The 27,679-nt window shown below is 41.8% G+C and overlaps 4 protein-coding genes across 6 annotated transcripts in view; 2 read left to right on the top strand and 2 right to left on the bottom strand.

Annotated features, from left to right (window-relative positions):
• Nucleotides 1–1,723: 1,723 nt before the first annotated feature.
• LOC135136011 (phosphatidylinositide phosphatase SAC2) lies at nt 1,724–9,006 on the bottom strand. 2 transcript variants are annotated; one of them, XM_064065122.1, is made up of 11 exons: nt 8,790–9,006; nt 6,656–7,275; nt 6,072–6,604; nt 5,860–6,025; nt 5,648–5,809; nt 5,518–5,588; nt 5,246–5,467; nt 4,815–4,873; nt 4,279–4,767; nt 4,013–4,228; nt 1,724–3,961 (listed from the first exon to the last, which is right to left on the bottom strand). In XM_064065122.1, exons 1-11 carry the CDS (start codon nt 8,884–8,886, stop codon nt 3,066–3,068), a joined length of 3,531 nt encoding a protein of 1,176 aa, XP_063921192.1. In that variant the 5' UTR covers nt 8,887–9,006; the 3' UTR covers nt 1,724–3,065. The 2 variants fall into 2 exon arrangements, with proteins under 2 accessions (XP_063921192.1, XP_063921193.1); XM_064065123.1 differs by lacking the exon at nt 5,246–5,467 and having other exon boundaries at nt 8,790–9,005.
• Nucleotides 9,007–9,110: 104 nt separating this feature from the next.
• On the bottom strand, nt 9,111–10,282 carry LOC135136244 (ubiquitin-like domain-containing CTD phosphatase 1). Its single transcript, XM_064065442.1, has 3 exons — nt 10,062–10,282; nt 9,483–10,012; nt 9,111–9,433 (listed from the first exon to the last, which is right to left on the bottom strand). Exons 1-3 carry the CDS (start codon nt 10,216–10,218, stop codon nt 9,152–9,154), a joined length of 969 nt encoding a protein of 322 aa, XP_063921512.1. The 5' UTR covers nt 10,219–10,282; the 3' UTR covers nt 9,111–9,151.
• Nucleotides 10,283–10,288: 6 nt separating this feature from the next.
• Nucleotides 10,289–13,454, top strand: LOC135136243 (elongator complex protein 2). The gene is made up of 7 exons (XM_064065441.1): nt 10,289–10,473; nt 10,523–10,811; nt 10,861–11,070; nt 11,119–11,663; nt 11,717–12,017; nt 12,589–13,246; nt 13,296–13,454. The coding sequence occupies exons 1-7, from the start codon at nt 10,339–10,341 to the stop codon at nt 13,438–13,440; spliced, it is 2,283 nt and encodes a 760-aa protein (XP_063921511.1). The 5' UTR covers nt 10,289–10,338; the 3' UTR covers nt 13,441–13,454.
• Nucleotides 13,455–17,205: 3,751 nt separating this feature from the next.
• The window catches only part of Mmd (mind-meld), a 155,704-nt gene continuing 145,230 nt past the window's right edge, over nt 17,206–27,679 (top strand). For both annotated transcript variants that reach the window (XM_064065768.1, XM_064065767.1), the window contains exon 1: nt 17,206–17,416. In XM_064065768.1, the coding sequence (XP_063921838.1) occupies nt 17,332–17,416 (85 nt within the window). In that variant the 5' untranslated portion in view covers nt 17,206–17,331. The remainder of the gene's footprint in view (nt 17,417–27,679) is intronic.

Below are 27,679 nucleotides of genomic sequence, written 5' to 3'. Positions count from 1 at the left end.
CCTATTTCACCGTCTGCGCCTCGCTCCACCCCACGATAAAAATTCAATGTTGTTGACACAAAAACCCCCCAAATCTCATTCCAGCATTCCCGATCTGGCCCAACTTATCCACCGGATGCAATCCAACTACTTCCCCCTAAACCCGCGATAATGAGGTTATTTGCAAAGCGGCGCTCCATTTCAACGTTCCACCAGATAAAATAACAAGGGACGGATTAAGCCCGGTAAGGTCCCATTAATCCTTCCAAGTTGTTGATGGGTTTTTCGCCGTCGATTTATCCCAATCATATTTAGTGGGCGATGAAGCAAAAGTTCCTAAAGGGATGACTTATTAATCCAACGCGCTAGAGTAATTAGAACCAACACGGGAGTTGCTCAGCGACGGCTCCCGACTTCGGGAACATCCGGGACACGCTTTTTCTAGTACGTGCTTTAATGTCCCGCGTATCTTAATGAATTATTGCGCGTAATTATGAGAGGATCATTGCTGACGATTCCGAACGTGTCGGGGGACGCTTCCGCTTCGTTACGGGGGTAATCTGGGGGAAAAAGTGAGCTTTTGTGACGAAACGTCGAGTTTGCTGGTATAGACGGAAGTTTTTTGTTGGGAAGAACGCGGCGTAGCCACAAAAACGATGTACGTGTTAAGAAATTGAAACCGGGATGCAGTCGGACTAATGAAAGGCCTCGTTAGTTTTGTTTGAACGGGTTTCGCTGGATTAACTTTATTATTCGGAAGCTAAGCTTTCAAATTATTGCTCGGAAATTGGGCTTCGGGATTTTAAAGCTCTTTCGACTGCTGGAACGTCTTGCGGACACTAATCGATGCGCAAGATTCGAGACATCCGAGACCGAAAAAATCGTATAATAGGCGACTCAGTGGTATTTTTCGTCGACGTAAACCTCAAACTCGTGTCGAAATAAAATAACGTATTGTCGTTCGGGGATTAATTTTCTAACTTTATCACCAGATAACGAACGAACTCGATCATGAATTTCACTTTAGAGGAGGATTTTTAAATGCTTTTGGGAACTAAGGCAACGACCCTGAGTCTCTTCCCCTAAAATTCCCGATTTACGTTCAGGCGTTTCTAGATTTTCCGGGATGTTTAAAGGTTTACACATGTTAGGGTGAGTAGTAAAAAACTATGGTGTCGTCTTTTGATCTTAATATCGATTTGTGTAATCCACGAAATGCGTCTAGTGGCCGAAGGCAGCAAAGCATCAACTCATATATTTCGTGATGTGTTCCACATCCGAGTATTTGCCAGCGATCGTAGTTAATTACCTTTAGGTTTCGCCAGTTTTACTCGTTCTCTGGCGGAAGAGAAAATAGATGAACGCAACTTCGCTTCTTCGTCAACTTGATCAAACTTTCCCAGTTAATCCTGGATTTCCTGGTGCATCAGTTCCAGATTGTCTAAGGTGCACGTTTGCCATATTGATCCCCCTTCAGTTTCCAAGACCGGCAGTTTCAATCTCCTCAAATCACAACTTGTTTATCATTACATAAATGGCGGAAGCGAGCCCATAAATCTCCGTGCCCAACTAAAACATACTAGAATCGGGGGATTTCCCGTCACGAAGTTAATTTTGACAGGTGTGAGTTGACAGTGACGGATACTCCCAAAAGTGCCTTCGGAGCCATGTTCGGAACTCGATAACATCAGGCAAAGGCGTAATATGAATTCACCTGGGGACGGGGAAGAAGAAAAAGACTACGGCTTTGTAAATACTCTAATAGAAACAATAAATAATCCAGCAAAACAATAACAACAATACTAAACATGTCACAGAGTAGGAATGTTGAGTAATTGACTTTATTCGTGTCTAGATTAGAAAATTAAGTACATCCAGAGAAAAACTACAAGTTGTGGAACGCCGACGTCCCTCTAAAACAATATAGATATGACCGTAACTATGTCTAAAATATCACATGTAGATCCTAAAAAGCTTTGTGCTTTTGTTAATTCATTAAAGCTTTCAGCTAGTAGTTCGATCTACGCAATTCTAATCCTTTAATCGCACCTTTTTTTTTTAATAATACTGAATGAATGGTAACAGTTATTTCACCTTATCAGAGTGGTTGTAAACGCGCTTCGCGTTTTCTTTTATGACGGCACTGAAACAGATTTCGGCATACTGGCCAATAGTAAAAAACAAAACGAGATTAAAAGTGCTGACTCAGCAGTTACGTTGGTATCGTATTATCGATCTTTTTTTTTTTTGAAGAATGTTTACAAAGGACGAACATTAAAATGTTGTAATTATAGAGGATAAACATGAATAATGAACAGTTAAGTATACCAAATGTGAAAGGTTGAGTATTAATTTTAATGTACACTTTTATAATATGCAGTTGAAAATGCTGCTTATTAAATGTATTTTTTGCAAGGTTTCAAACTTATTAAATTCCGCAAAAGCCGCCTTGACTTCCTCGCTCAACAAGTTACATTTTTAACGTTAAGATTTAATTGACGATTTACTGTAAACGGACACAAATGATAATCTCGTTTTTGCACTCTTACTAGGAAACGCACGGCAACATCGTCAAGAATACCACCTACACTAATAACGCTAAAATATCAAAAATATTAAATTTAATTCAATAGCGTTAAGTGCTCTCGAGTAATTTCCTCTCGAGTGTGCTCCAAACACGCAACAAATTAAATTAACTTGTAAGTGTCCCCACTAAAAAGTACTTAGTCGATCTCCGTAGCAAGAGTACGTTAATTAAATTCCGCCATGTCAAATTTTAAAATCAGAGGCGAAAAAACTAAGCATCGCGCTCAGTATCTTACAACTAACAAACTACTTTGTAAAGCGTCTATCTGAATACTTGCCATCACTCTTCAGAGAGCCAGACTCTATAAAAACAGCCTCCGGAACTATCTAATTTTTATACAAACGTTTGGTGTCAGAATTCCTACAATAAATAAAATAAATAACTCGGACAAACGTAACAATCGCATTTGTTTAACTACAACAACGTCCTGATCCAACGCTAGTGGCAACCGAAACTCAAGTCGAAACTAAACCCTATTCCATCGGACCCTTTACAAAATTTACAAAGCAATTAGTCTAGTCTTGCTGTTTTGCCACTTCTCCTGGAGCTTCCTGTGTTCTTCCAGGTCTTTCTCGGTGACGTTCCGAACCTGGCCTAATCTCCTCGGGTCCAAGTTGGCTCCTAAATTTTGCACGCCCTTGGCAAACTTCGTCAAAGGCGAGAAGACGAGATCCTTTGTAGCGCTGGCCACCGGGCTCGTGATGTTGCTTAATTTGTTCTTCAACGCCGATTCGCTCTGCGACTGCGATATGTTCAGAGCGACATCGTAGTCCGAATTCGAGCGTTTGTCGAACCTCGCTTCCACCGACGGTTTCAGATCCGCGTCGTCCACTTCTCCCGACGAGTGGCTCAATTTCTTGTCCAGTTTGAGCGTGTTCGGTGGCTGCTTCTTCGTATCGAACCCTTCTGAGTTGATCTGGATTTCGGGCGTGGGATTCTGGAGGGACACGTTCTGCATTATGCTCGCGAGTTGGACGCTATTAACTTGGGAGGAATCTTCGCGGGTCAGTAGGTTTTGTTTCTGCTCCAAGGTCGCTTCGATCGTGTCGTTAGTATTGCCCATTACGATCCCGACGCTCGGCAGAAAGGCGTCGCTTTTGCTTTCCCCGCTCAAGATGGAATTTTCCGTGGCCTCTTCCGCCTGCTCGATAGAGATGTTGCTGCGATTGCCGCTGTTCGAGCTGGAATCCGTGGCGAAATGCAAAGATCCCGTATCGGTCGCGTTCGGCTGAAAAATGGAATTCTCGTAATCGTCGTCCGTGTCGCTGGAAGACTCTTTGTTGTTGTTGGCTCCGATCGTGAAATTGGCCCTCTTGAATTTGTTTTTCTTGAAAGTGTTGCCGATTTTATTCAACTTGCTGAATTGCTGGGTCATGTTTGAGATGGCTTTGGAACCTTGAGAAATTCAACTTTAACGAGGCTTGAGTCAATATTGACGGCACTTACCGACGTTTTTCAGGGATAATAATTGACTCTCCGAAACGTTCCGAGTCATCTGAGGCAATCCCACGATATCTAAATAAATGCTACTCCTGTGAGTCTCGTTATTGATGACTTTCGACTTCCGTCTATCGAGACATTTACCGCAGCTGAACGGAACGGGAGGTAAACCGCAGATATCCAAAGCGACGACGAACGCTTCGCAAATTGCTTTCAGGGACTCTGAAATTGGACCAAATGACACCACCCTTCCGCCCCCTCTACCCACTTACCTATCTCTTCCTCTTCGTTCTTGATAATAACGGCCATGTTGTTGAAGAACCTCAGGTTCGTCGATCGGAACATGTGATAATAGCCCGAAACATTGTCCACCTTGTAGTTAATACGGACGCAAAACCGATTCTTAGTCGCTTTGAATAACGAAGCGCCAGTCTCCGGGATTCCGCACTCGAGCATCGCCACATCTTCGAGGAGAACCCTCTGGTATTTGGTGACTTTGTCGACTTGGTCGTCATAATCGGCGACGAAATACGAATCTTTGGTTAGGATCAAAATAGAGTCCATTTCTGTTTCGTTCGGATCGCCTGTGGCAGGATCGGCGTTAATCAAGCCCCACGAACCCAAGACGAGCTCGGGTTGGTTGATCAACATCTTTTTACAGTCTTCGATGAGGAGTTTGACGTGTTCGGCCGTCGCGGCGCTGTCTTCTTCGAAATGCTGCGTTTTAGATTCGTTGAAGTTATCCTCGGAGACGACGTTGCCTGCAAAATGTGGCTGAAGTCGAGAAACCAACGGAAGAATTACTCACCCAGCATAAGATCGATAGTGCCTTGACGCGTCGAGTCCTTAAATCGGCTCAAGTAATACCTAAACAGAAATGCGTTAGCGAACACCGGAGACTCAGATGGAGAAAAATAAGTAAAAAGCAAAAGCATGTTTTTACGCATGAGATTTTCTAAACAGTTTTTCGCTGCAGTTACGGTGTTATATTCTAGTCGGCTGTTAAAACACGTCAAGGTTTTCTCTAGTAACGCAAGTTAAATAGAGCACTGCTTTTTTCCTTCTCGGCTTTCTAAAGGATAAAAGTCACAAACACCAAAAACAAAGTAAAGACAAAATATATACGAAAGGGAGTTCATGCGGTGCTCGATCATCCGTCGCCGTGTTAATCGTGGACAACACATGCACAAACCTCTTTCGAAAGACCGTCCAACACTTAGAAAACGTTGAAAGACTGACCTAGAGAACTGATACAGGACGTTTGCGAGTTCGAATTCCTGTTTGAGAGCGATTTGGGGCGTATAAGACGGAGGCTCGTCGGGTAGGATTTCGCTCGCGATACAGCCCAAAGTGCGTAAATCGGCCCAAAAATCCTGAATTTCGATTTCGTTCAAATTGACGCCATGCACTATATCTAAACAACACTGCCTCACCGAGTCTTTAAAGTGGTTTTTGTAGTATCTACACAAATCGAACGATTCATTTGAGAAAATCGTCACACGCCTCCTTACCTGTTGGCGGAATTCATTCCGTCTTTCATAATCCCCGTGAATTTGCGTTCCCCAGTTCGAGTGTAGTCGCCCTAGAACGAAACATTGTTTTTAGAATGATCTATGATGCGAGCGTTCACGGAAATGGTACCTTGAGAGCGTTAGTACCGGCGTACTGTTTGCTGATCGTGTCTCCGTTGTTGGCCCACAGAAGCTGAAAAGTGCTCTTGATGCTGTTAGGCATGACTCCTTCCGGTGTAATCAGACCGAGCTTGCAAAACTGCATTTCCATAACGGCCTTACCTAGGGCAGTCTATCAACAACGATGGAGTTGTGTTATACGAATTCGCGAGATATACAAACCTGAACCACGTTGGTGCGATCAAGGCAGTCGATGCAGTTAACACGGAATACTCCGTTCTGGGAACATATGTGTCCTTGTTTATCCCTCCAACAGTAATTCATGTCTTTGATGACGTCGACTAGAGCGTTTATCAGAATCGAGACGTTCTCGAAATGCATCCCTCTGCTAAACGAGGGATCAACGGAAGAATCTTTCAAGATTCGTTACTTACCAGTATTCGTGGAAGTCGAACGTGACGTACGTAATGAAAGGACTGTTATAGTACAAAATATAAGTAGAGTAGGCGTCAAAAATAACCTTTTCTTTCCCAGTTTGGTCGATGAGGTTGATGGCACATATAGGACCGTACTTCTGGATTTCGTTTGAGAAGTGTTTCTCGAAAGCTTCCTTCGTTTCTGCCTCTCCTTTATCTATCCGAGGAGGAGGTCGGTACTTGTAACCCGGCTGAGACCAGTAGACTGGAACGGAACCTCGAACTTGTACGAACGAGACCTCGTGCGTTTTATAAGCTACCAGTTGCTCGGTTTCCACGTAATTGGCGCATTGACCGTCCTCGTCGACTCCTCTCCTTTTGTACCTCGTACCCGCTCTAAATCGGCTACGCCGAGACAGTATACACAACGTGAAAATTTCATAGTTTTTGCCGTCGTTCGGCTGGAAGTCCCGGGGAAGTTCCACTCGACAATTTTCAATTTGGATGTAGCCTTGGATGATGGGCAGAATCCAGGGATCGCACAGAGGGTTCTAAAATACAAATCGTGACCATTGCAAAACACAATCTACCCAAATTCATACATTAAGAGCGATCAAATCGTCCAACATGTGTTTGTTCCAAAAGAACCGATCGTCGACGCTCTTCCACGAGGCCTTCGGGTCGATCAAATTCTGCTTCTCCAAACTGCACAACCTTTGCAAAGAATTAGTCAAATCCGTCGTCTTGGAATAATAGAACGAATTGGTATCGGTGAAGATCTTGTGAAACTCTTCGACGATCTGCCTCTCGAACCGTTCTTTATCTTTGAAGTCGCGTCTCTTTGGCGTTCCTGTGGCTATAGCTGCGGCTTGTTGGGTCGTGTTTTTTATAGTATTCCCTGCACTCTTGAGGGTTCCCCACGTCTTCGTCAACGTTGCGTTCTTCTGGATGTCGAAAATCGAATTTGTGCTTTTCTTTTGAGTGTACGTTTTGTGTTTCGGACATGTTTGTAAATTGAGTTCGACGTTTTCCGGACCGAGCGGTAAAAATACAACGGATTTTATCTTGTACACGTCGTTGTCGCCGTGTAACTTTCCTACTGGAAGACTTTCTTTGATAAGTAGAAGGCGAGGATCGAAAACCGTGGAGTGCTCTATTTTGCCGATGATGCCGTCGCAGACGCCGAGGCAGATGGGGTCGTCGGCGTCGGCCAAATCCCAACCTGAAAAAATTGAATTGTTTATATTTTGTCATAAAAACATTAATCTTGCTCGAAACAGTACAATACTGTATTTGGAAATGAGTGCAAAACGAACCGCCTATTAAAAACTACTTGGAATTTGAAAATTACCGAGCGAACCGACCTTGGTGTCAAACATGCACTTCCGTTCAAGTAAACGTTAATTTATTTTGATAAGGTCTAATGTGCGAGTTTTGCGTGCTAATGGGCACGAGAAGCCGAATTCTCTATTAAGTGGTTGTTGAGTTGGAAATACTGGAGCAATTTCGAGAAAGCGAGTTCGAAAGTGAAGTTTAATTAATGCTTACGAGTTTAATTGTTGCGTAAAATTTTGTTTTCATTGTGGCGATGATGAAAGGTTTGTTGTGAAATTAAAGCGACTTTTTCCTTTATTTTTCAAATCGAGTTAATTTCGTGCGACGGCTTCATTATTGATCTTGTGTAAAGCGTAAACTTTTATTTTTTTTTTTGTGTGATGCGGATTGATTGTATCGAAGGTTTGCTTGCACGCCAAAATTTTTTTTAGAAAAATACCAAGTAATCTGCGTTTCAATTTTAAAACGTTTCGCACGGTGTAGTACGCAATGGAAAAAAATGATTTTAAATTTGTAAATTGGACACAAAATGCGCAAATGATGAACCAAAATCCAACATCTACGGCCCAAAACCAGTTCGTGTTTATCTTTAACAACACACTCACGATCCTTTAATTAATTCGCAAACACGAGGGCTGGAAATCAAAGCCTCCCACTCGAATTAGCTCGGTATTTAATAATGACGTTATTATATTGCCTGTAGTGTAAATAACATCCCATGTTTACAAAGCACTTTTCCAACGAGTTCTATCGATCTGGATGTTTCTTATTTTAGATATCTCCGAAAAGTTCTGTGTAATAATCTGGCTTAACAATGAATCATTAATGCAATATCTATTTTTGTGCAGGTGGCATATCTCGGCGCTGGCCGTGTGTTGTTGGTTGAGTCATTTTCGTCAGGTATGCCCCGCTTATCGCTAAGTATAGTACTGCCACATGCAAGTATGTGGAAGTATGATTATGATGGATGACTCGATTGATTTGATGGACGTCGCAGTTGGCACACTTCGTGCCCACAAAAATCGTTCCTTGTCAAAATTCCCGTTCAAAACAAAAACTGGTGAAAGTTCCATTTTTATGTGCCGTCTTGGTTTCCGCTCTACATATCCTTGCCGCTAAAAAATGCACGACAATCGCCAATTCTCTGCATCAACTCCGAAATAAAGTAAAAAAGTAAACCGTGTCGCGAACTCTCCCACAACAACGCACCCCTAAAATTGGATTATGAATTTTTAAATCGCCGATTCGATTATACGACGTAACAATCCGCTATAAATAAAAACACAAACGAGACGTGAAATTGAAACGCATTCCCGCCGACTATCGAATTACGAGAATCATAAGCCGGAATGAAATTTATCCAAACAATTACATCACGCCTCGAAACGTCAAAATTTTTACCTGTCTTGGGTATGAATGCACCTGTCTGTCTGTCCCACCACAACGAGTATTCGCCATTTATAAATATATAAAACTCGTTCGTCCGAAACAGTTCCATCGTCTCGTCGGATTTTTGTAAAAACAAGGCAATTGTCAACACCGAACTGCACAATTTGTTGTCATTCTGTTACTGTAAACAAAGAGGGAAAGAACACCAACACGTCTTCCCACTCCAGGTTACAATCGATGCTCGTACGCGTGCGCATGAACGAACGCTTTCATTGAGAAGAGATTAAGGGATTCCACGAAGAATGACATCAGCGGGAAAACAAAAAGAGCTCGTAATAAGAAGTAACTTTATTGAGATTTTTATAATTTATTGTTTATTGCCTCTGGGAGCGTCTTTTCTTCGGTTTGTACTTCTCCCAGTGCCGGTGGTTCACCGACGAAAAATCCACACAATTCTCGGCCAAGTCTTTCAGATACTTCGACAACTTAAGAAGTTCATTGTCTTTGTCTCTGTTTAGGTGAGCCTGACGGAAGGGGCGAATCCTGAGCCCGTTTTTCGGATTCATTATGAAATTCCGCCGAATGTCGTCGAACATGATGGTATTCTTGGCGTTGTACTGCTCAAACTTGCCCCAAATTACGCCCAGGGGTTTCACCTAGAATAAAAAAGCTTAGAATTATGATAATTCAATGCGTAAAAAATACATCCATGACGCCATACTTGGGCGTGTGTACCGAGATCATCGCCCACGAGTCCAAATAAAACGCAATTTTGTAATTCGTGTTCGTGGAGACTCCCAACAACTTCATTTTTTCTTCAATCCACTTCATGCCAGTGGCCGACCAAATCACAATATCGTAGTCGTCGTACGCCGACGTGAGAAACTCGTGCAAATAAGGCCTCATCAACTCAGCTCCCGTCTGTGCGGTTGATCTGTGATCAAACAGCGTATAATCAATATCTAACACCAACAACTTTTTGTCCGGTCGAGGTTCATTCAGAACGTTTATCTTGTATTCTTTAATTCTCTTCTCGATTTTCGCCAAATACACTTCCTGGTTTTCTATCGCTACTTCTTCATCTTCTATATCTAAATCGTTCACAACTTCTGGTAAATCGACGGGGGCCGTGTTGGCTTCGACGATGTCTTCCTCCAATGAACCCATCATCATGATTTTGAAACCGGATTTGAGCTTAAGTTGTCCGATTTTGCATTCGTCGTCTGGCGTTTTACCTAGAAATCTTTGCTTGGAATACTGGGTACGAAAAAAGGGCTTACGAACCTTTTAGTTTGAGGTTAAGCAGCTTCTGCCGCTCCGGACGCACTCCAGTTTGTTTTTCTATAGCGTTTTTTAAATCGGTGACGGTGTCGTTTTCGGTTAGTTCGATTTCGTATTCTTTGCCGCTCCATTTTACGTATATTTTGTTTGTTGCATCCATCGTTTTTAAAAAGATTGGGAAGTTGATAAACAGGGTTGACAGGAGAGGGGGCGCGGTTGGCGGTTCGCTTTGACATCTTGATTTGACAAGTGACGTTAGAGGTTATGTTTTCGCTAAGAAATGATGGAAAAAATCAAACACGAAGTTTCTTACGTCTCCTGCAACTGTAATCAGACGCCGACGGCGGCACATTGGGGCCAAAATAATCTTGTTTGTTATGCGGCATGCAACTCTGTCTTGATTTACGATCCTAAAGTGAGGTTATGTCATTATTTCACACATGTACTTATTAAATTTTTTGTAGTGGGGTTCTGGTGGTAAAGTTGTAGCAACGTTAATAGGTCACACAAAGCGTGTTAATACAGTCCGATGGTTGAGTGGATCTAGCGACAAAAATGAACTCGTTTCGGGGTCGACTGATCATACCGCTGTCGTGTGGAGTTGTAGGGAGGGCGTATACAACCCTTATACACTCAAAGCTCACGAGAGTACGGTTAATTTAGTCGACGGTGTGTACAAAAAAGAGGGTACTGTGGTGGTTACAGTTGGGATGGATTCAACTGTAAAAATTTGGTTTCGGAATTTGGACACAGGTTTGTTCTGTTAACTATTGAAAAATAAATAATAATTGTCAGTTTGTAGACGGGTTTGCCTTATCGCAGAATATAAACAATGGATATTCCATTTGCGTGGGTGTGAGAATCTCACGTTTTCCACATACAGATGGTTTAATTTTGGCGTGTGCTATGGACAATTCTAAAATTGATCTCTACATTGAAGATGGAGAGTTTTCGCATTCACTGACTTTAAAAGGGCACGAGGATTGGGTTCGAGGGTTAGACTTCACCACAGGTGACTTCCTTTAAACAACTTGGCTTTTGTCTTAGTCAAATATTTCAGAAAAGGACGATTTGATATTGGCATCTTCTTCTCAGGATTGTTATATACGCTTGTGGCGTATGACCCCCCATAAGTCGGACACGCCTTCTGACAATATAATCAAAACAAAAACTACCACATACAGGGTGTACACAGACTCAATTCTGTCAGGACATGAGGGGTGGATTTACTCAGTCGACTGGAATCCTGCAATACCTCAGTTACTATCCTCTTCTTTAGACAAGTCAATGATAATATGGGAATTAGATCCCGACAGCAATCTCTGGGTCGAAAAAGTCCGTGTCGGGGAAGTGGGTGGCAACACGTTGGGTTTCTATGGCGGCGTTTTTAGCCCTGACGGTACCAGCATTCTAGCTCATAGCTATAATGGAGCTTTCCACATATGGACTAACGAAGGTGGAGAGTGGAGCGCTTGCGTCACAATAGGCGGGCATTTTAGCGAGGTCACTGACATGTCATGGGAACCCCAAGGAGCGTTTTTAGTGACCGTGTCATCTGATCAAACTTCTAGAATACATGCGCCATGGTCAAATTTGGGAAAAGAGGTAGGTAGGCCACGATATTTAAAAACCACAACAAAATTGGCGTGTGCTTTTAGGCTACGTGGCACGAAATAGCGCGGCCTCAGATCCACGGCTATGATATGAGTTCCATTGCAATTATGTCAAAGTATCAGTTTGCTTCGTCAGCAGAAGAAAAAGTGATTAGGACGTTTCGGGCTCCTAGAAATTTTGTCGAGAATTTTTCGCGCATTTGTGATGTGGCTGATGATGGAGGAGGGACTAGTGGACCTAAAGGAGCCTCTGTACCGTCTCTGGGGTTGTCAAATAAGGCTGTGTTTAGCAGTGAAAGTGAAGGAGGGAGTGACGATTCGCATTTTACTGCTGTGACGCTTACAGGTTTGTTTTTTTTTTTGTAATATTTTTTTTCTTTAAGTGTGCGTCTATAGGAACTAAAAATCACTTGATAATAAAGTTTTTGTTATCTTGTTTCAGATTATTGTCTAGATTGTTTTGTACCTTCTCTCGCATTTTGTGTATTTTAAGGCTATTTCGAGCATTACAATAAGCAGCGATAAGGTAGTCCGTAATTTGTCTATTCTGAATTTACAAATATTATCTGAAATTCCCAAACTGATTTGCCCTAAAACTTTATGTGCATTCCAAAATTACCATGATGATGATAACCCTTTTAAAGAATTTATGACGCGATTTCAAAATTGTATTAAGTAAAGCGTACTTGAAATGTGTAAGGCGACATAATTCTTTAATTTTGGTTTCATAGTAAATCCGTGTTTTGTTCAAAAAAAATAATTTGCGTGTTAAATATGTTGAAATAATCAAGAGAGTTCGAGCTGTATCGATTTCAGTTTTTTTTCATATGCTAAACTAAATTATCGATGTAAGTATGTCTGCCTAAATATGTCGTCGACCCCAAAAATGAGAGAAAACAATATAACCTATATTTTAGAACCACCCACCGAGGAAACTCTCCTGCAAAACACCCTCTGGCCAGAAATTCAAAAACTCTACGGCCACGGTTACGAAGTCTACTCGTTGGCGTCATCTCCGGACGGCCAATTTCTAGCTTCAGCTTGCAAAGCCACAACCTCAGAACACGCCGCTATACTACTCTGGGACACCGCAACTTGGAAACAAATCCAAAAGCTCGTCTCCCACACTTTAACAGTGGCGCAAATTTCCTTCTCCCCCAATTCCGTACATCTCCTATCGGTTTCCAGAGACAGACGGTGGTCTCTGTTTACGAGAAATTCCCAAAATTTATTCGAACTGGTAGCTACGACGGACAAGAAAACTTCGATACATTCAAGAATAATCTGGTGCTGCAGTTGGACACACGACTCTTTGTATTTTGCCACCGGCTCTAGAGACGGGAAGGTGGTCGTGTGGCGAAAGAACGAACACAAGGAGGAGAAGGGGATTTTGGGAGAGTACGAAGCTGCGTCCAAACATTTGGAACTGAAAGGCGAATCTGTGACGGCAGTTGCATTCGCACCGAAGTGCGTTTTGGGGGGTTATTTACTGGCTGTGGGACTCGAAGTGGGAGTTATTCGTTGTTATAAATGGACGTCAGCAGGATGGGAAAATCTTGTCATTTTAGATAGAAAGTAAGTATGTGCATTTTGTTTTGAAATAATGCAATTGACGATTTTCAAGCTTGGCCCACCACCTGTCGGTGAAAAGGTTGGCCTTTAGACCCTTCACCGTTGAAACGAGAGCCAAAAATGACGACAACATTCTACAACTGGCGAGTTGCGGGAGCGACCATGTCGTCAGACTGCACGATTTTTTAATAAATTAATATTTAAGGAGCAAGTTTGTTTTATTGCAGCGGTGTACGTCAAGGTCGACGTCTGCCTCCGCCATTATTCAGAAACGAGATTAATCAACCCGATCCTATTCATAGTGGCTACAATAATGAAACGCTTTCTGATTATAAATATTGCGCATTTGCGAAATTTATTAAACAATAGTGGTTTGCATGAGTCCACGCCGCGTATGTCCGCGTCGTTATAATTTGATTACTCGTCAAAGCGCGCACTCGCCCAACGCACAAGGAATTTAAATTTTTTCCTGTGATGTAGATGTTTCGTATTTTAATAATAATTCCGTTGAATAAAAGATTAGAGAGCGGAAAGAATGCGAGGATGCTCGAAAAGAACCAACAAGGAATTGCCATTGTCGTCGGCAGGTGTAAGTATCCAGCTTAGTCCAGATTGAAAGAATCAGCATAAGCCACCACCAATACCTGCAAGTTGGGAGTTAGTGTAGTGGATTTAGTTCGGCTGATGCGGAGGATCAGGGTACATCCGGCCGCCTTTCGCCTTTATAGAAATTATAATTTTGTTTCGAGACGCAGCTTCCTCGTGGAGGCGTCGATTATTCTCGTTTTTTACGTATTTCCGGCGTAATAAACTTGCCCTTTGAAAGTGGCGTGGATTGGGTAGTATCCGATTCTGATTAAAAATTCGCAGAAATGAAGAAACGCCAGGATCCAAAGGTGACGTGAAGCGGTGGCTGATAGTGATCAAAGTCGATGCCGTAACACTACTCGTCTGCGTACCGACATCAAAGAGTAACTATATTATTGTCGAACGTTCGCAGTCCTTTGCGCAGTAATATAAGCTTCTGCTGGTTTTAGCAATATTAAAAATCGCTCAGATCGGCAGACGCGATGAGTGCGAGGCGACGACGCTATTTATCAAAATAAATTTATGACTCGAAATTTGCGAAACTCGAGTAAATTCGGAGGAACAGCGCTCGGGGTTAATTTCGTATCGGTGGCGAGCGAAAGTTGTACGTTTCGAGCTCGTCTCGAAAGCAGATTATATTCTGAAATTGCATTTTTCGCGTGCGATGCATTTTATATTCCGACGAGAGGAATGAAAATTTACAACCGACGTAAGTCGGGTCCTGTGTTTACAACATTCAAAATGACAAATGGACGAGATTCTGGTTGTGCTGATGTTTATTGATACTAATGATGGAACATTAAGCAGGAAAATAAGGCGAACTGCTACTACATTTGTTTCGCTGATGATGATGGATGCAAGGGCCTTGCGGTAAAAATCTTTTAAATAAAATTATAGAAGACATTTCTGGATACTGAAGAAAAGAACGAAATGAAATATGCCTATGGTGTAATAGCTTTTGCTGCAAAAACAGGGAACGCGACAGATTAAAGGAAAAAATTGCAAAAAGAAGCAGTCATCATTTTAATTGAAACCGACAGTGAAAACAAACAAAAAAATCAATTACCACACCCCTGCACGATTGGTGAAACGGCAAACGGGTGGTTAGAATGACATTCATACGTGAAAGGCTGGCGACACCCCAATGATACCGCGCATTAAAGAACTCGTTGCCGTTGAATTACTGAAAGAACGATTACGTTGTTATATTGCCCATTTTCAGTTAGAAATTAGTCATTTCGAAAACCTTTCAGACTTTTGACTATATACAAATTTTCGAATATAAAATTTGGCAACGTTATGGAAAAACAGATAAAAACGAAACTAAAAATATAGTTTTGAAGATTTGCTTTCAGGTTCTTGTGTGAAAATATAAACATGAAAATTTAAAAATTACATTTGTATAGTGAATGTGGCACTAGTTTGATTAAGAATTTTTCGCAACGAACCTAAATATAAAACTAAAAATTTTTTATCCTCGACTTTTTTCTGTTCTAGTTTGATGATGAGTATTAACCGTGCAGAATGTTTTTAGGCAAAAGTGAGCTGTGGATTTTTTTTCACGTTGAATAACAGAACGGTTTGTCTGTCAGTGCGTGAGAGTGACGTTCACTTGAAGCTAATTTGCCACATTATTGTTATTTAGAAATCATATGATATATGAAGTTGCAACATTTCTGACTTCTTTCATTAAAATTTAAAATACCGAAAATTATTTTATTACAATAAAAAGGTGCTATCTGCAAATGAAAAAAGATAGTCGCGAGCTCAAGCGTGAACAGTTAATGATGAGAATAGTGAACATATTTTCTGCGACTTTTAAAGTTTTTAAATACACTGACCGGCGAAAAAAAACCGCCCACCCTGAAAAGTTTCGTCAAACCACTTTAAAAATTATTAATTTAACTAGTGATCGTTATTTTATTAAAGAACCATTCACTATTATTGACACATGTTGTACAAATGACCAAAAAAAGAAGACATATAAACGCAGAATTAAATTTAATTTAACAAAATAACAGAAACAGACCAAGTACGATATTTTCTTAATTAAAACATTGTTGAGGCTGTTGTTGTAAACAGTGTTTTTCATCATTTGATTATAAATTTGGCAGTTAATAAACGTTTTCACGCGAAAACAATACCGTTAACCCGTACAGACGTCTCTCAAATTGTCGCTCTGTTTCTGTTATTTTGTTAAATTAAATTTAATTCTGCGTTTATTTGTCATCTTTTTTTGCTAATCTGTACATCATGTGTCAATAGTGAATGGTTCTTTAATAAAATAACGATCACTAGTTAAATTAATATTTTTTAAAGTTTGGTTGTGCGAAATTTTTCACGGTGGCCGGTTTTTTGCCGGTCAATATATTTATTAATTCAAAAATTTTTGTAACTCAATCAGTCAGTCGTACTTATTGGAATGGAAGCACCGGCAACAGTGTTGCAGTTTTTGTCAGATGTTCTAACCTTATATTAAAAACAACCTAACCTAATATAATAATTTTAATTTTTCATTAGGGATCTGTGAATATATGAAATTGGTTGCCAACCAAATTTCTATTTATTTTAGAACGATATATGTATATTGTATATAGTTGCATTGTCAACCTTGTAAAATCTTTGTCACTCTACAATTCTATGAAATAAAGCTATTTTCTAGTATTGTCCGTTTCTTTTGCGAGCTCACTCAGTTATTTTTACGGTAATATAAGTTTTAACGTTGAAAAAGTGATTCCGTTCGCGTCGTTTTATACATTTCTTTTTAGTAAAGTAAGTCAAAGTATCAAATATTGTCAGATTTCTGCATCCGAAGGATTTTCATTTATTCTCCGACAGTCAAAGCAAAGTTTGCCAGCTCCACGAATCATTATTTATTACGTTTTATTGAATGTTATTTCAGAAGGGATCCGAACTTTTTCCCCTTATCCGAAATAATTTTTGATACATCTCCGCTTGCAATTAATATAACGATTCGAAACTTTCTTCGAGATGTCATCGAAACGCGTCCGGTCGCCTTTACCAAAAGCTAATAGGAGGTAACGACCCCTCGAATCCGCCGAACGTACAACGCGTGCTAATTAAATCGTCCCTCTTCCGCTTGTGTGCACATTTCGTGCACGCAGCGATTTATTTTCGTAATTTATCGGTCGGCGTCCCCGCGCCGCCTACCTCTCGTGGTCGCCGTCTCCGTGGCCCAGCTCGTGCACGAGCCCACGCTCAGGCGTGGTAACTAGCCGCCGCCGAGCTGAGCTCAGCCGGGTGAATAGTGTGTCGGATGGTGGATGCTGGAAGCTGAGGGTGTGAGCCGGGCAGGGTAGGGCTGCAGCGAAAGCGCCGCCGCGAAGCTCTCGAGACCGGGATCCGCGCACGCACTTCGCGATGAAGCTTGCAGTGGTACACAACAGGCAGGGTGCGCGTCGTGCCTAATGCAGTGTCCGATCGCTCGCCTCTAAAACTATCCGACTATGGCTGTGAATCATGCATTTTACACGTAAAACATGTTGTGGATATACTGTGGACTGGTTTTTCTGGCCTCGGCCCTGCTCGAAGCCGCGCTGGCCGTCTCAGTCACGTCTAAAAGAGGTAAGTGCATGCAGCGGAACCATCCCTAACCTCTTCTGGTCCAGGAGATGCGGAGACCGGCGTGCCAGAGGGAACGTCGACCGTCCCGCGACGAACGAAAACATTTTTTTCAACGACCTCGTCGGGGGAGGCCTCGTTCCTCTTTTTTCGGCACAGACGGTCTTACGCTGTCTGTGTCATCTAGGGGTTAAATACGGTTGGGTTTGAGAAGAATTTTTTCTTTTTTAAAGTCGAAAGCTCTCCGGAATCCCGTATGCCAAGCGAAAAGTTTGGCATATTTTTTCAAGCCGGGGCTGGACGTGGAAAGTGGCGTTTCTCAATTTTCGGCACGAGTGCCCGTATGCCATCTGTCGCGGTTTTGAGCCGTCTCCAGTTTAAAAATTTCACGCTTACGAATGGCGGATGCGCCGGGTTTAGGCGAAAGATTTCTTCTGCTTACCCGCTAAAGATAAAGGCGAAACCTCTCCAAACAACTCCGTTTTCGTAGCAGAGGCGCTCTCGGTGTTTGTCATTCAACAAACCGATTTTTTAATTAGGTTTGTTTGCCGGGGAGGGCGAACCAGGAACCTGTTGGAAGCGACTTACTTTGTAAATAATATTTTAATCCGTGCTCGTATAGGCGACGTGATGGATAGGTTGTTTAGATGCACGGAGGCATCCTAGGCGACATTGTTATATGCACATGCAATTCATAGCTGGTGTTGCCGAGAGGATCCAGTCTGTCTTCATAAATCACGGCCTCCTCCATTTACTTTCTCGCCATAGAGCAGTGCGAACGTCGATAAAACCCTTCGACGAAAATTTGACTCCTCAAAGTCGGTTAATGGGCTACCATAAGTGAGAGTGATGCCGTCTTGTTTATGTTTATGCAACCATAAAAACACCGACTTTCGTAGCGCTATCAAGTTCCGTATGCGGATGCGTTTATTTAGAAAATGAAACGTCTTTGTCGCCAGTAACAGCTTTGGCGTTATTCGGAATAGCCGAATTCATAAAATAGTCACGTAATGTGTGTACAACGCGAAATATGGAAGGGGGCGATGATGCACTTCGGAGATCAACCACGCAACAGTTAAAATATTCATCGCCACGATGAGGAGGCACCTTTAAGCGCGATGAAATGTTAAGAAGAGTTGTGCCAAACGGAGATTTTCTGATGGGTTTAGACCGACATTTGGATTCTGGAAGGACCACTTTTCTTTCAAAAATTCAGAGGCGGTTGTTTCGAGACGTCATTTAGATTTGGCAAGAGGTTGCGATTCTCTCGACGGTGGAAACCACAGTCGGGATCATTTAACTATGACAGTACGAATAAATTCTTCATAAGAAAACACGCCCGATTGTTGTTCGAAATTCTTGGCGAAATTATTTTTACATGTTTTTTATTTGCGAGTGCTCTCGATTGCGTCGTCATTTTGTTGTAGGAGCGCTCATTTCAATACAATCCGAGAATCAGAAATAATGATCGCAAAGTCAACAATTTTTCGAGCGCACTCAGAGTTCGGGTCTTTTCCTCCAGGTCTCATAAATCATTAACCATAATTGAAAGGAGCTCCATTTATAGTTTGCGCAAGGAGTGAGTCGTTGCATTGTCCGGGATAATAAATTTCCGTGCACCGAGTTGTTCAAATATGTTCCGCGCAATTATCAGTCATACCGAGCCGCATGATGCATTGTAGTTATTGCCCGCGAACTGCCGTTCTTTTCTTAAAAACATCACCATCCTTCCTCGGCGACCCCGCCTCAATCGTAAAATAAAACCAATCGGGCTCCGTAATGAGGACGCGCTCATTCATCCGAGAAATTCAAACCAATATACATCGACAATATCTCTCATCGTCGTCTCGTTCCACACATTCATTACCATACGAATTTCACCAGTCGACGTCTTAATCTCCAGAGGCTCGTCTTTCTCGAAAACGCCGTCGATGATCAATTAAAAAACACGCCGGATCGAATAATTCGATCCAGCAATTAGCCACACGTTGTAACTTTGTTAACAAAGGCCTTTGCCTCGAGCCGTTGTGGTCGTATTAGCTAATACGTCGTCATAAATTCTGGCTTCGTTAAGTTGTTGTTGCTTAGGCGGACGGGAAGTTGGCGTCTTTATTGAGTTTGATAACCATCAAACTATAAGTGTGACACTTTGTAGTGCATGTGACGGCGAGTTTCGGCTGCACGCACAACAGCTGTTTCGGGGGATGTTTATCCGATATAAAGAACGTCGGAATTTCGACTGGAGCACGCACGCGGGCGGTTGGGCGAAATTTTTCTTATCGAAAATCGCGTAATTACCGCTGTCCTAGAAGCATAGTCGCGGCAAAATTCGGCCTTTTGACCACGTAATTCGACTTGTCGAGAACGCGCGTTCCTTTATTTTTGTCGCGTGTTTGTACCGTCTCGAGGTCGAAACTAATAATACTTAGCGACAAATGGCGGATGCGCCGGTTTTAAGAATGTTTCACACATGCCGAGAAAGCTCGGGTCAAGGATCCGCCGATCGGAGTTTCCTCAATGATGTCGGTGAATAAATTACCGGAGTCTCTCCTTTCTTAATATCTCCTCTAACAAAGTAAACGATGTTTGTTAGGTCTTAGGCAAATGAAGACAAATGAGAGACATTATTACCTTAGTTTGGCGAGGGCATCTGTCAGGGCGTATGCTGACGTAGACTAGAAGACGCCCCTAGATGACTGCTTCATCCTCTCTCAATGTCTTTTGCTGACTTCTCAAATTGACAAATTAAAGTTATATATGTGTCATTATTGCGGCCTAGTCATCATTGAAGGATGCTTTCGTTGCCGAAAAGAGGGATCAGCGCTTTATGTCGTGGCTTACGTAATTAATGATCAGGATCAGTTCTTTGCCGTTTACCGCATTTTATATAACGCACTGTATAATTTTCCGATTTTATTTTGGGAGTGGAGTTTATTGTGGGGTATTCCGAATAAGCGATAAAAACGTTCCGAGGCTTTGTTTTACGGGAAGTTAGCGCCGATTTTGATTAATCCAATTTGGCAATTCGACACCACCTTTTATTACCCGTTGCCATAAAAATGGTGCAGTAGTTCGGACGAGTATACCAACTAACGACGCCATCATCCCGATCGGTTACGTGAGTTTTGTTGAATCGACGTTTAAAACGAATCTCGATCGCATTAGCTGCATTTATTAATAGATATGGATATTATTTGACTTTGGCGAAGAATTTAATATTTCCACGTTAATAATAAAGTTAAGTTTGGTTCCTTCGTTGTTACCGTAGAAATTTCTCCGGCGTCTCGCGTGCTTCTCTGCCAACCCGTAGTTGAATCTACCAATAATGACAGTCTGCCTGCGTCTTATTTATTTATTTTTCGCGGAAAGCACTCAAAATCTCGTAGGACGTTTTGCCAGTACCTACTAAAAAGATTCCCTTCAAAGCATTATCGAAGAAATTGCGGTGGAAGCCGAAAACGAAAACTGCTGGGATAACAAGCCGAACCGATGGAATTAAAACAATTCGAGGGCAAATATCCGCGACGATAATATTGTTTTTATGGAAACGAGGAGCAGCTCGAACGAAAATACTCCACAATCAATACCACTGAAAAGTTTAAAAGCAAAACACAAATCGGAGAACGTCGGCGTGGCTTCGCCAAGAAGGAAGCTGCCATAATTTAATATTGGGAGACAAGTGCACTTCGGTTACTTGGTACCTTCAAAACGACTCCTTCGACTTTGTTAATTTCAGCGTGCAGTCGAGAGCATGCATCCACTACTCACCTCTTTCATTAATCATCCCGTTTTTTTCGAAGGTTAATTAAAATTTAATTAATCGTTTTACAGTTTCTTATCTTGCATTCTATTTACGAAAGCGAGGTCTTATTTAATTTGTTTCCTGAGTCTGCGCGAAACAAACCTTTCATTTCGTATTTACATTTGGTCGAAATTTAATTATGTTGCGGAAAAGAAAGAAGAATCGAACGAATTTAATTAAAGGGAGAGAAGGGTCGGGGGATTCCTTGCAGATGTTTGTGTTATTTTTAATTTTCGTTTCGACCAATTAAGCTGATTAATAATTTGGATATTAATGCAGTGGCGTAACAAAACGACGCTGCTCCCTTTGTGTCGTCGTCGGTAGAATAAAGCCAAGTAAATTTAACGTCATTGCGTTGCAATTAATCAATGTGTCACGTCGCAAAATTGTATTACATTTTTCGTTTGTGCGCAAAGCTTTGATCTGGAAAGTCTCCTAAAATAAAAAAAAACGCAATAACGGTGAAAATTGTATTGTTTTCAATTGCGAAGAGGGCTCGAATTCGCATTCGAGACAATTATTCTGGAAACTGGAGCGATATAATGAAAAAAAAGCCTCCGGAATAATAAATGATGCTCAAAAGTCTAAGTAAGGAGCAATATATCTCCGTAATGAGAATATCAACATGTCAACCGAAACTGATTGCTTTATAAACACAAGTCGGGGGAAATAAAATGTCAATATGGACGGCCGTCGAAGCGTGGATAATTGGACCGCGTTAATTATATTCTTGACGTGTTCGTCAGGTAATGTTTCCGTTTCTCTTTGATGTGTCATCTAGAAAAGTTTCCTTGGTCGTTATCGCTTCCCTTATGGGAGACGCTTTCGAGGCAAATTCTGAACAAAGTGGGCGCAAAAAGCTCCACAATTTTCACACAAAAGAATACCATATTCTAGGTGGATCTCGTCTTTTTCTCTTCGAACGATTGGCTTAGTTTCGTGGGCGGTCAGGTTGGAAGGTGGAAAAGAAACGCCGTTCAACTTGGGGCATAATTGAAAATATTCCGTTTGTTGAGGAGATTTGTTCGATTAAGAAGAGATTACTCATTTCGTACGGTCGACGTTCTCATTCGAGAACAACCTTATTTGTGACATCTCGACCGGGTGCAAAATTGCATTTATTGTTTATCGAACGCATCCGTGATGTCGCGCCGCCCCCGTGCCGCCATTTATTTTTCAGATTTAATTTTAATTTTGAAAACCTCTGTCTGCGCGTGTAATTCCCAAATCGCCTCAAATTAAGCTTTCAAAATGTATAATCGATGTTTCCGGCCGGATTTCCGAGTTGGCGGTTGTTTTGCCCCCTCCACCTCCAATCACGATTGGATGGTGGAATTTAAATATGTTATAAGTTGACGTTTGCTGCGCCTTGAGCGGCGTAACGGAGTGAGGTTGACTTTCTGCATGTATTTGCTTCGTTGCGTTCCTCTACTTTGTAAACATTTACAGAGCATTTCGCAAAGTTTGACTCGGAATTAAGTTCAAGGAAGCAACCAACTGTGCTTTCTGAGATTTCTGTTATTTAGGGCGTGACCCAGGTCCGATACGATAACCCCCGGAAACTTTGCAGACGTTTCTCGTCAGGACGGAACACTCGAAGAAACAAGACTTTCGAGGGCAGGTGTTGTGTCGGACAGGATGGGGGGAGGATGACAGGGGTAGAGAAGAACGACGAAGGAGAAATTTCGAAACATTACTTTTGACGTTTTACATGACGCCGAAGCGTCCGAAGTGAGCGTGGAAGAGTTTGCGAGCGTAACGCTTGCTCCGAAAAAAAAAAGGGAAAGTGGAAATACATTCGTGTTGTATGTTTTAATTTATGTACGTTTCTCGCTTTGTGAACCTCAAAAAGCGTCGGTCGGTCTCCATTTCTCCGGTAAAAGTTAAGGAGCTTTCCGACGTGTGTTTGCCGACCATCGGAGAGGAGCACCTCGGCTATTGTTCGGCACCGAATTTCGTCGAAATTTCTATTCGAATAAAAACAACTTTTCGAACAAAGGAAGCTCCTCTGTTTACAATGGCTTTAATATAGGCCCCGATGTAGCCACACATATTGTTCCTTTGTGTATTATTAAGCTCCGGTCCGGTTTAAAAGCAATAGGTAAACAGTCGCTGCATCAGTGTCCGCGGCGGCACTTTTCCGAGACGAACGACGTCTTCGATAAACATGTTTACACAAAAAACAAATTACGTTTCGGCATCTAATTACCAGGAAGGGCGCTGGAAGGGTGCGCCCACTTCCTTTTCGGTGGCGCGCGCGCCCCTTTTGCCCGAAATGATTGACAGGCGATATCTGAGAGGAAAGAAATGCTGTCATATTGTGTTTTTTTTTCTTCGTTTTAGTGTAGTCATTCGGTATCGATGTTATTAATCGATAGAGCCAGGGCGTAGCCAGGGAATGTTAACACTGTCTATTTGCATTCTGAAGTACACGGCACGTCGAACCGCCCCGTGTTTGCTGCTGTTGACAAAGTGTCAGCTCGGCAACACCCGTCCACGGTTCAGATTTGGAAGATAAACACAGCCATCGACTGCAGTTTAGCGCCGAACGACGCTATTCGGGACGGGGATGATGGGCCGGTGAGGATTTTAGGAAATTTGCTAGTCTTGCGTAGATAGCGGAGGAGGTGTACCAGACGGAATATTGGGCCTTGACGGGACTTTAATAGAGAGTTTCCCGCGACCGAGCTCAAATAACGCATACGAAGCGCGTTTTTCTCCTTTTTTTTTTATTTTCAATGTAGACGCGACTGTCTCGAGCGTGAACGAAAGTAGAACTTTGACGTTTTTTTTTTTTTTCGAAACGTACGGAGTTCTGTTCTAGGAATCGAATTAACGTCGGTCGTCCAAAATTTGATTAACTTTTTCTCGTGTGCGTCTTTTAAAATAGGCAGTCGGAAAATTTCAGCGACCTCCCTTAATTCGCCGTTAACTCGTCGGAACGAAGGAGCGATAATTAATCTTCCGTGACTAGAAAGGGTCGGTTTCTGGTGCTTACCGCGTCACCTGTCTCAAGACGAGCCACAAAATGTCCATTTTCTAATAATACCGGGCCTTAAGAGAAATTGTCAGCTTGGAGAAGGGGGTGAGTTCGCGATGGTCGATCGCACGAAATTGCACGTTTCCTTCCTATTCCGTCCCTCTCTGTCGTTGTTCGCTGTAAAACTCAACTTTCCGACCAAATAATGAATTTAAATCATTCGGCAAAGGGAGTCCAATTTGAAGCCAGTCAACGGCGAACCGCAAACTTACGTCACGCATTTCGTTCGAACCTGGAAAACTAGAATTAAATCGAAAATTGCGTTTAATCTTCGACGGGGTTTAATTTGCTTCTTTGATGGGGACACAAAGAAGGGGTCGATTGTTGCGGTCGGTACGTTTCAATCTGGTTTGTTTGCTTGGGGTTATTGTTCCACCAACAAACTATTCGAAAACGGGGTGGTTGTGGAGGAAAAAAGCGGCGAGTGTCTGCCAACGGCAGCGAAATGAATTATCGCGGGGTATAGAAATATCTCCGGTTAAGATTTTTCTCTATAAAAGCTCTTAGAATACCGAGGAAGTTGGTTAATTTTAAAATGCAATAAAAAGAGGAGCAACTTTTAAATTAACTTTGCCTAAAAGTTAAGATCATTTTTAAGTCTTTTTACGCCGTGCCTATTAAAACGCCCTAACTACGTTACTACTCGGGAATAAATTTGGAAAAATTTTCAATTACACTTCGCAGCGAGAGAATACGTTCAGCACGGTCCGAAAGGAGGAAATGAGCAATCAATTATTAGAAAACTTAGCCCATAAAGACGAAACTAACAGAAAAGTAACGATATATTTTTCAAGAGCTTTTGACGTCTACTCGTTTGCGGTCGGCTCTTTATTTTATTAGTTTACAACCTGTCTCCACTCCTAATACAAATTAACGGCCTTCCTCTTAATAAAACGGAACATAATGTTTACGTAAATTTGAATTAATAATAATGACCCCTTCTTAATTAAAACCGACTTTATTAAAGTAAGAACCGAAGTTTTACCTTTATTAGGATCTCTCCCTCTGCCCCCGAATTAGCTTCTTAAACTTTCAGACCGAATTAATAAATGTTTGAATGAAATTACACGATCTATTCGCCCCATCAACTCGCTAATAAAAAATTCACTCGTATTGATCCTCGCCCGAACCTAATTATAACCAAATAAACCACAACCCTCAGTCTGTTTTTTATTGCCCTCCCGAAAACCGGAATGGTTATCCTTAAAGTAATCTTGACAACGTGAAATGTATTTAGCACTAAAGTGGTTTATGGACCTCCAGTGCCGCATAAAACTTTCATTTAGCCACATTTTGGTTAAGAACGGGTCATATGAGGTCAGAAAATGCCTCGAGCTTTTACTGCAGCTCCTCCACACTCTATATAATGCATAACAGTACATGATGTATAATAAACACAATGCGAATTTTCATTGCACATTGCCGGAGAAGGCGACATTCAAGGCGGGAAATTGCCTGACGGCACCCCGGGCGAACTTAAAACGAGGACGCGTTCTAGAAAAAGAACCCATTCGTGGGTTTCGCGGAGGAAAAAGTTTTACCAGCGCGCAATGTACATCCACGATCCCGTCGAAATTTGGCGATACGAACATCTTCGAACTTCAAAAATATAGGGAGTCGTTTAAATTAATAATGCCGTCTCTCCGAGTCGAAAAGTGTGCCAACCGTAAATGCGTCATTAAATTTTTATAATTCAAAATGAGAATGCTCGCATACTTCACGTATTTGTTTAAATTGTTCGCTAGAACGTCATTTTAGTTGATTCTATTTGAGCTAAATTTAAACACTGCATCGAGAGGCAATCAATCTGCATCCAAGTTGTTCGTCAAAAGTTCAGTTACGTGCAGCGATATAAAATTTACAACTTGTGAAGTAAACACTGCAGAACGGTTTTCGCTTAAATGGCGAAACTCAGAGTCCAAATGAGAGTTTTAAAATGAGACGCTCTTAACAAGGTTGACTTTAGCAGGTGCTCAGTCGAAACGCTGCAAGGAATTGCAGTTGTGAAAATTAGTTTGTGGGTTTGAGAGAATTTTTCGTCGCGGTGGGTCGTCGGGGGCACATAAAACGATTTCAGAATTGTCATAAAATGTACGAGTTTTTGAGTTTTTCGCTTTAATTTAATCTGAATCTAGTTTTACGGCTGTAATCTGTTGACAGTCCTTGGGTTAGTACTCGACCACGACTAATGCAATCCCTAATTTGTCACTGGATACGCGCATTCCGAACCTATTAGGTACAAATTATTGGCCACCGAAATTATTCATCGAAATTCGATCGCATTGCACGTAACATCAACTACATCAAAGGCCCGCCATAATTAGTTTGAATAACATTACTAACAAGTCACAAACGGAATCAAACGAAATAATACGTTGCAATTTTCAAACGTAAAATGTACGAATACAAATTAATGAAAATATTCAATTCCGTGCGACCGGCATTAAATCTGCTGTTTTCCCGACTAAAAAAAAAAAAAAACTACAACACTGCTAGTAGAAACAACCTATACACATTGTGATTTTAACATGTTCGCCAATAATGGTTTTTGTTGAATAATTAGCAAACAAACAAAACCCGTCACAAAAAGTAAACAAGAATGTATTTCGCGAAACTTTCCGTAACCCTAAACCGCATCTAGGAGTACTTTGCCGGGAGTAAGAAAGCATCCTTCGCAAGTTATAGAATTTTACGAGGCATAATTTTTTTAGTATGATCCACGCCGATAAAGCGATATTGAGGTATTCTCCTTTATCACCCATAATGTCTTCTTTTACGGTGGTATTTAATATAAATTCGATAGCCGTAACCCTCCTTGCCTCCATGAAGCGAGTATTCAAATTCGACGCAAAGTCCGAGCCATTAATTACCGACTCGAAAAAACTTTGACGGTTATATTGTTGAAAAAGACGCATATGCACCCGCGAGCACACTCGCGTATAATTCGCGTATTAATCATCGTTATGGGACGCTGAGGTGTTTAAAAATACTTGAATATGCAACGCCGCGACACCGGTTTAATTTCAATCGAGTTTACCTAAAAGCGACTCTTTAAAACCGGTCAATAAAAATGTTGGCTGCATTCCAAATTCCTGCGAGACAACCAAGACGACTTACTTCGGACCCGGGACCAGAATACAAATTCGATGTGTTGCCGCCCTCTGACCGTCCCTTATGGGTATGCAGCGGTGCAGGACCGGCGCATCAGCCAAAAATCAACATTGGGAAAATGGAAATTTACTGGGCAGCGAGCGCCAGATACGAACGCTAATGGCCTTTTGTATTTGCGCGGGAATTTTATCTGTAAAGCCCTTTGATCGGTTTAGATTTATGCGCGTCTACCAAATTATTATCAAAGTTTTTCAATTTAAATTCGTTAAGGGAAAAACTGGCTTCTGAATTTAAAATTTGACACTACGGGTTA

Source organism: Zophobas morio, unplaced genomic scaffold (assembly GCF_036711695.1).
Source record: "Zophobas morio isolate AGI-343-1 ecotype UQ-CSIRO unplaced genomic scaffold, CSIRO_AGI_Zmor_V1 ptg000026l, whole genome shotgun sequence".
NCBI classification, from domain to species: domain Eukaryota; kingdom Metazoa; phylum Arthropoda; class Insecta; order Coleoptera; family Tenebrionidae; genus Zophobas; species Zophobas morio.
This window is presented reverse-complemented; position numbering and strand designations above follow the sequence as displayed.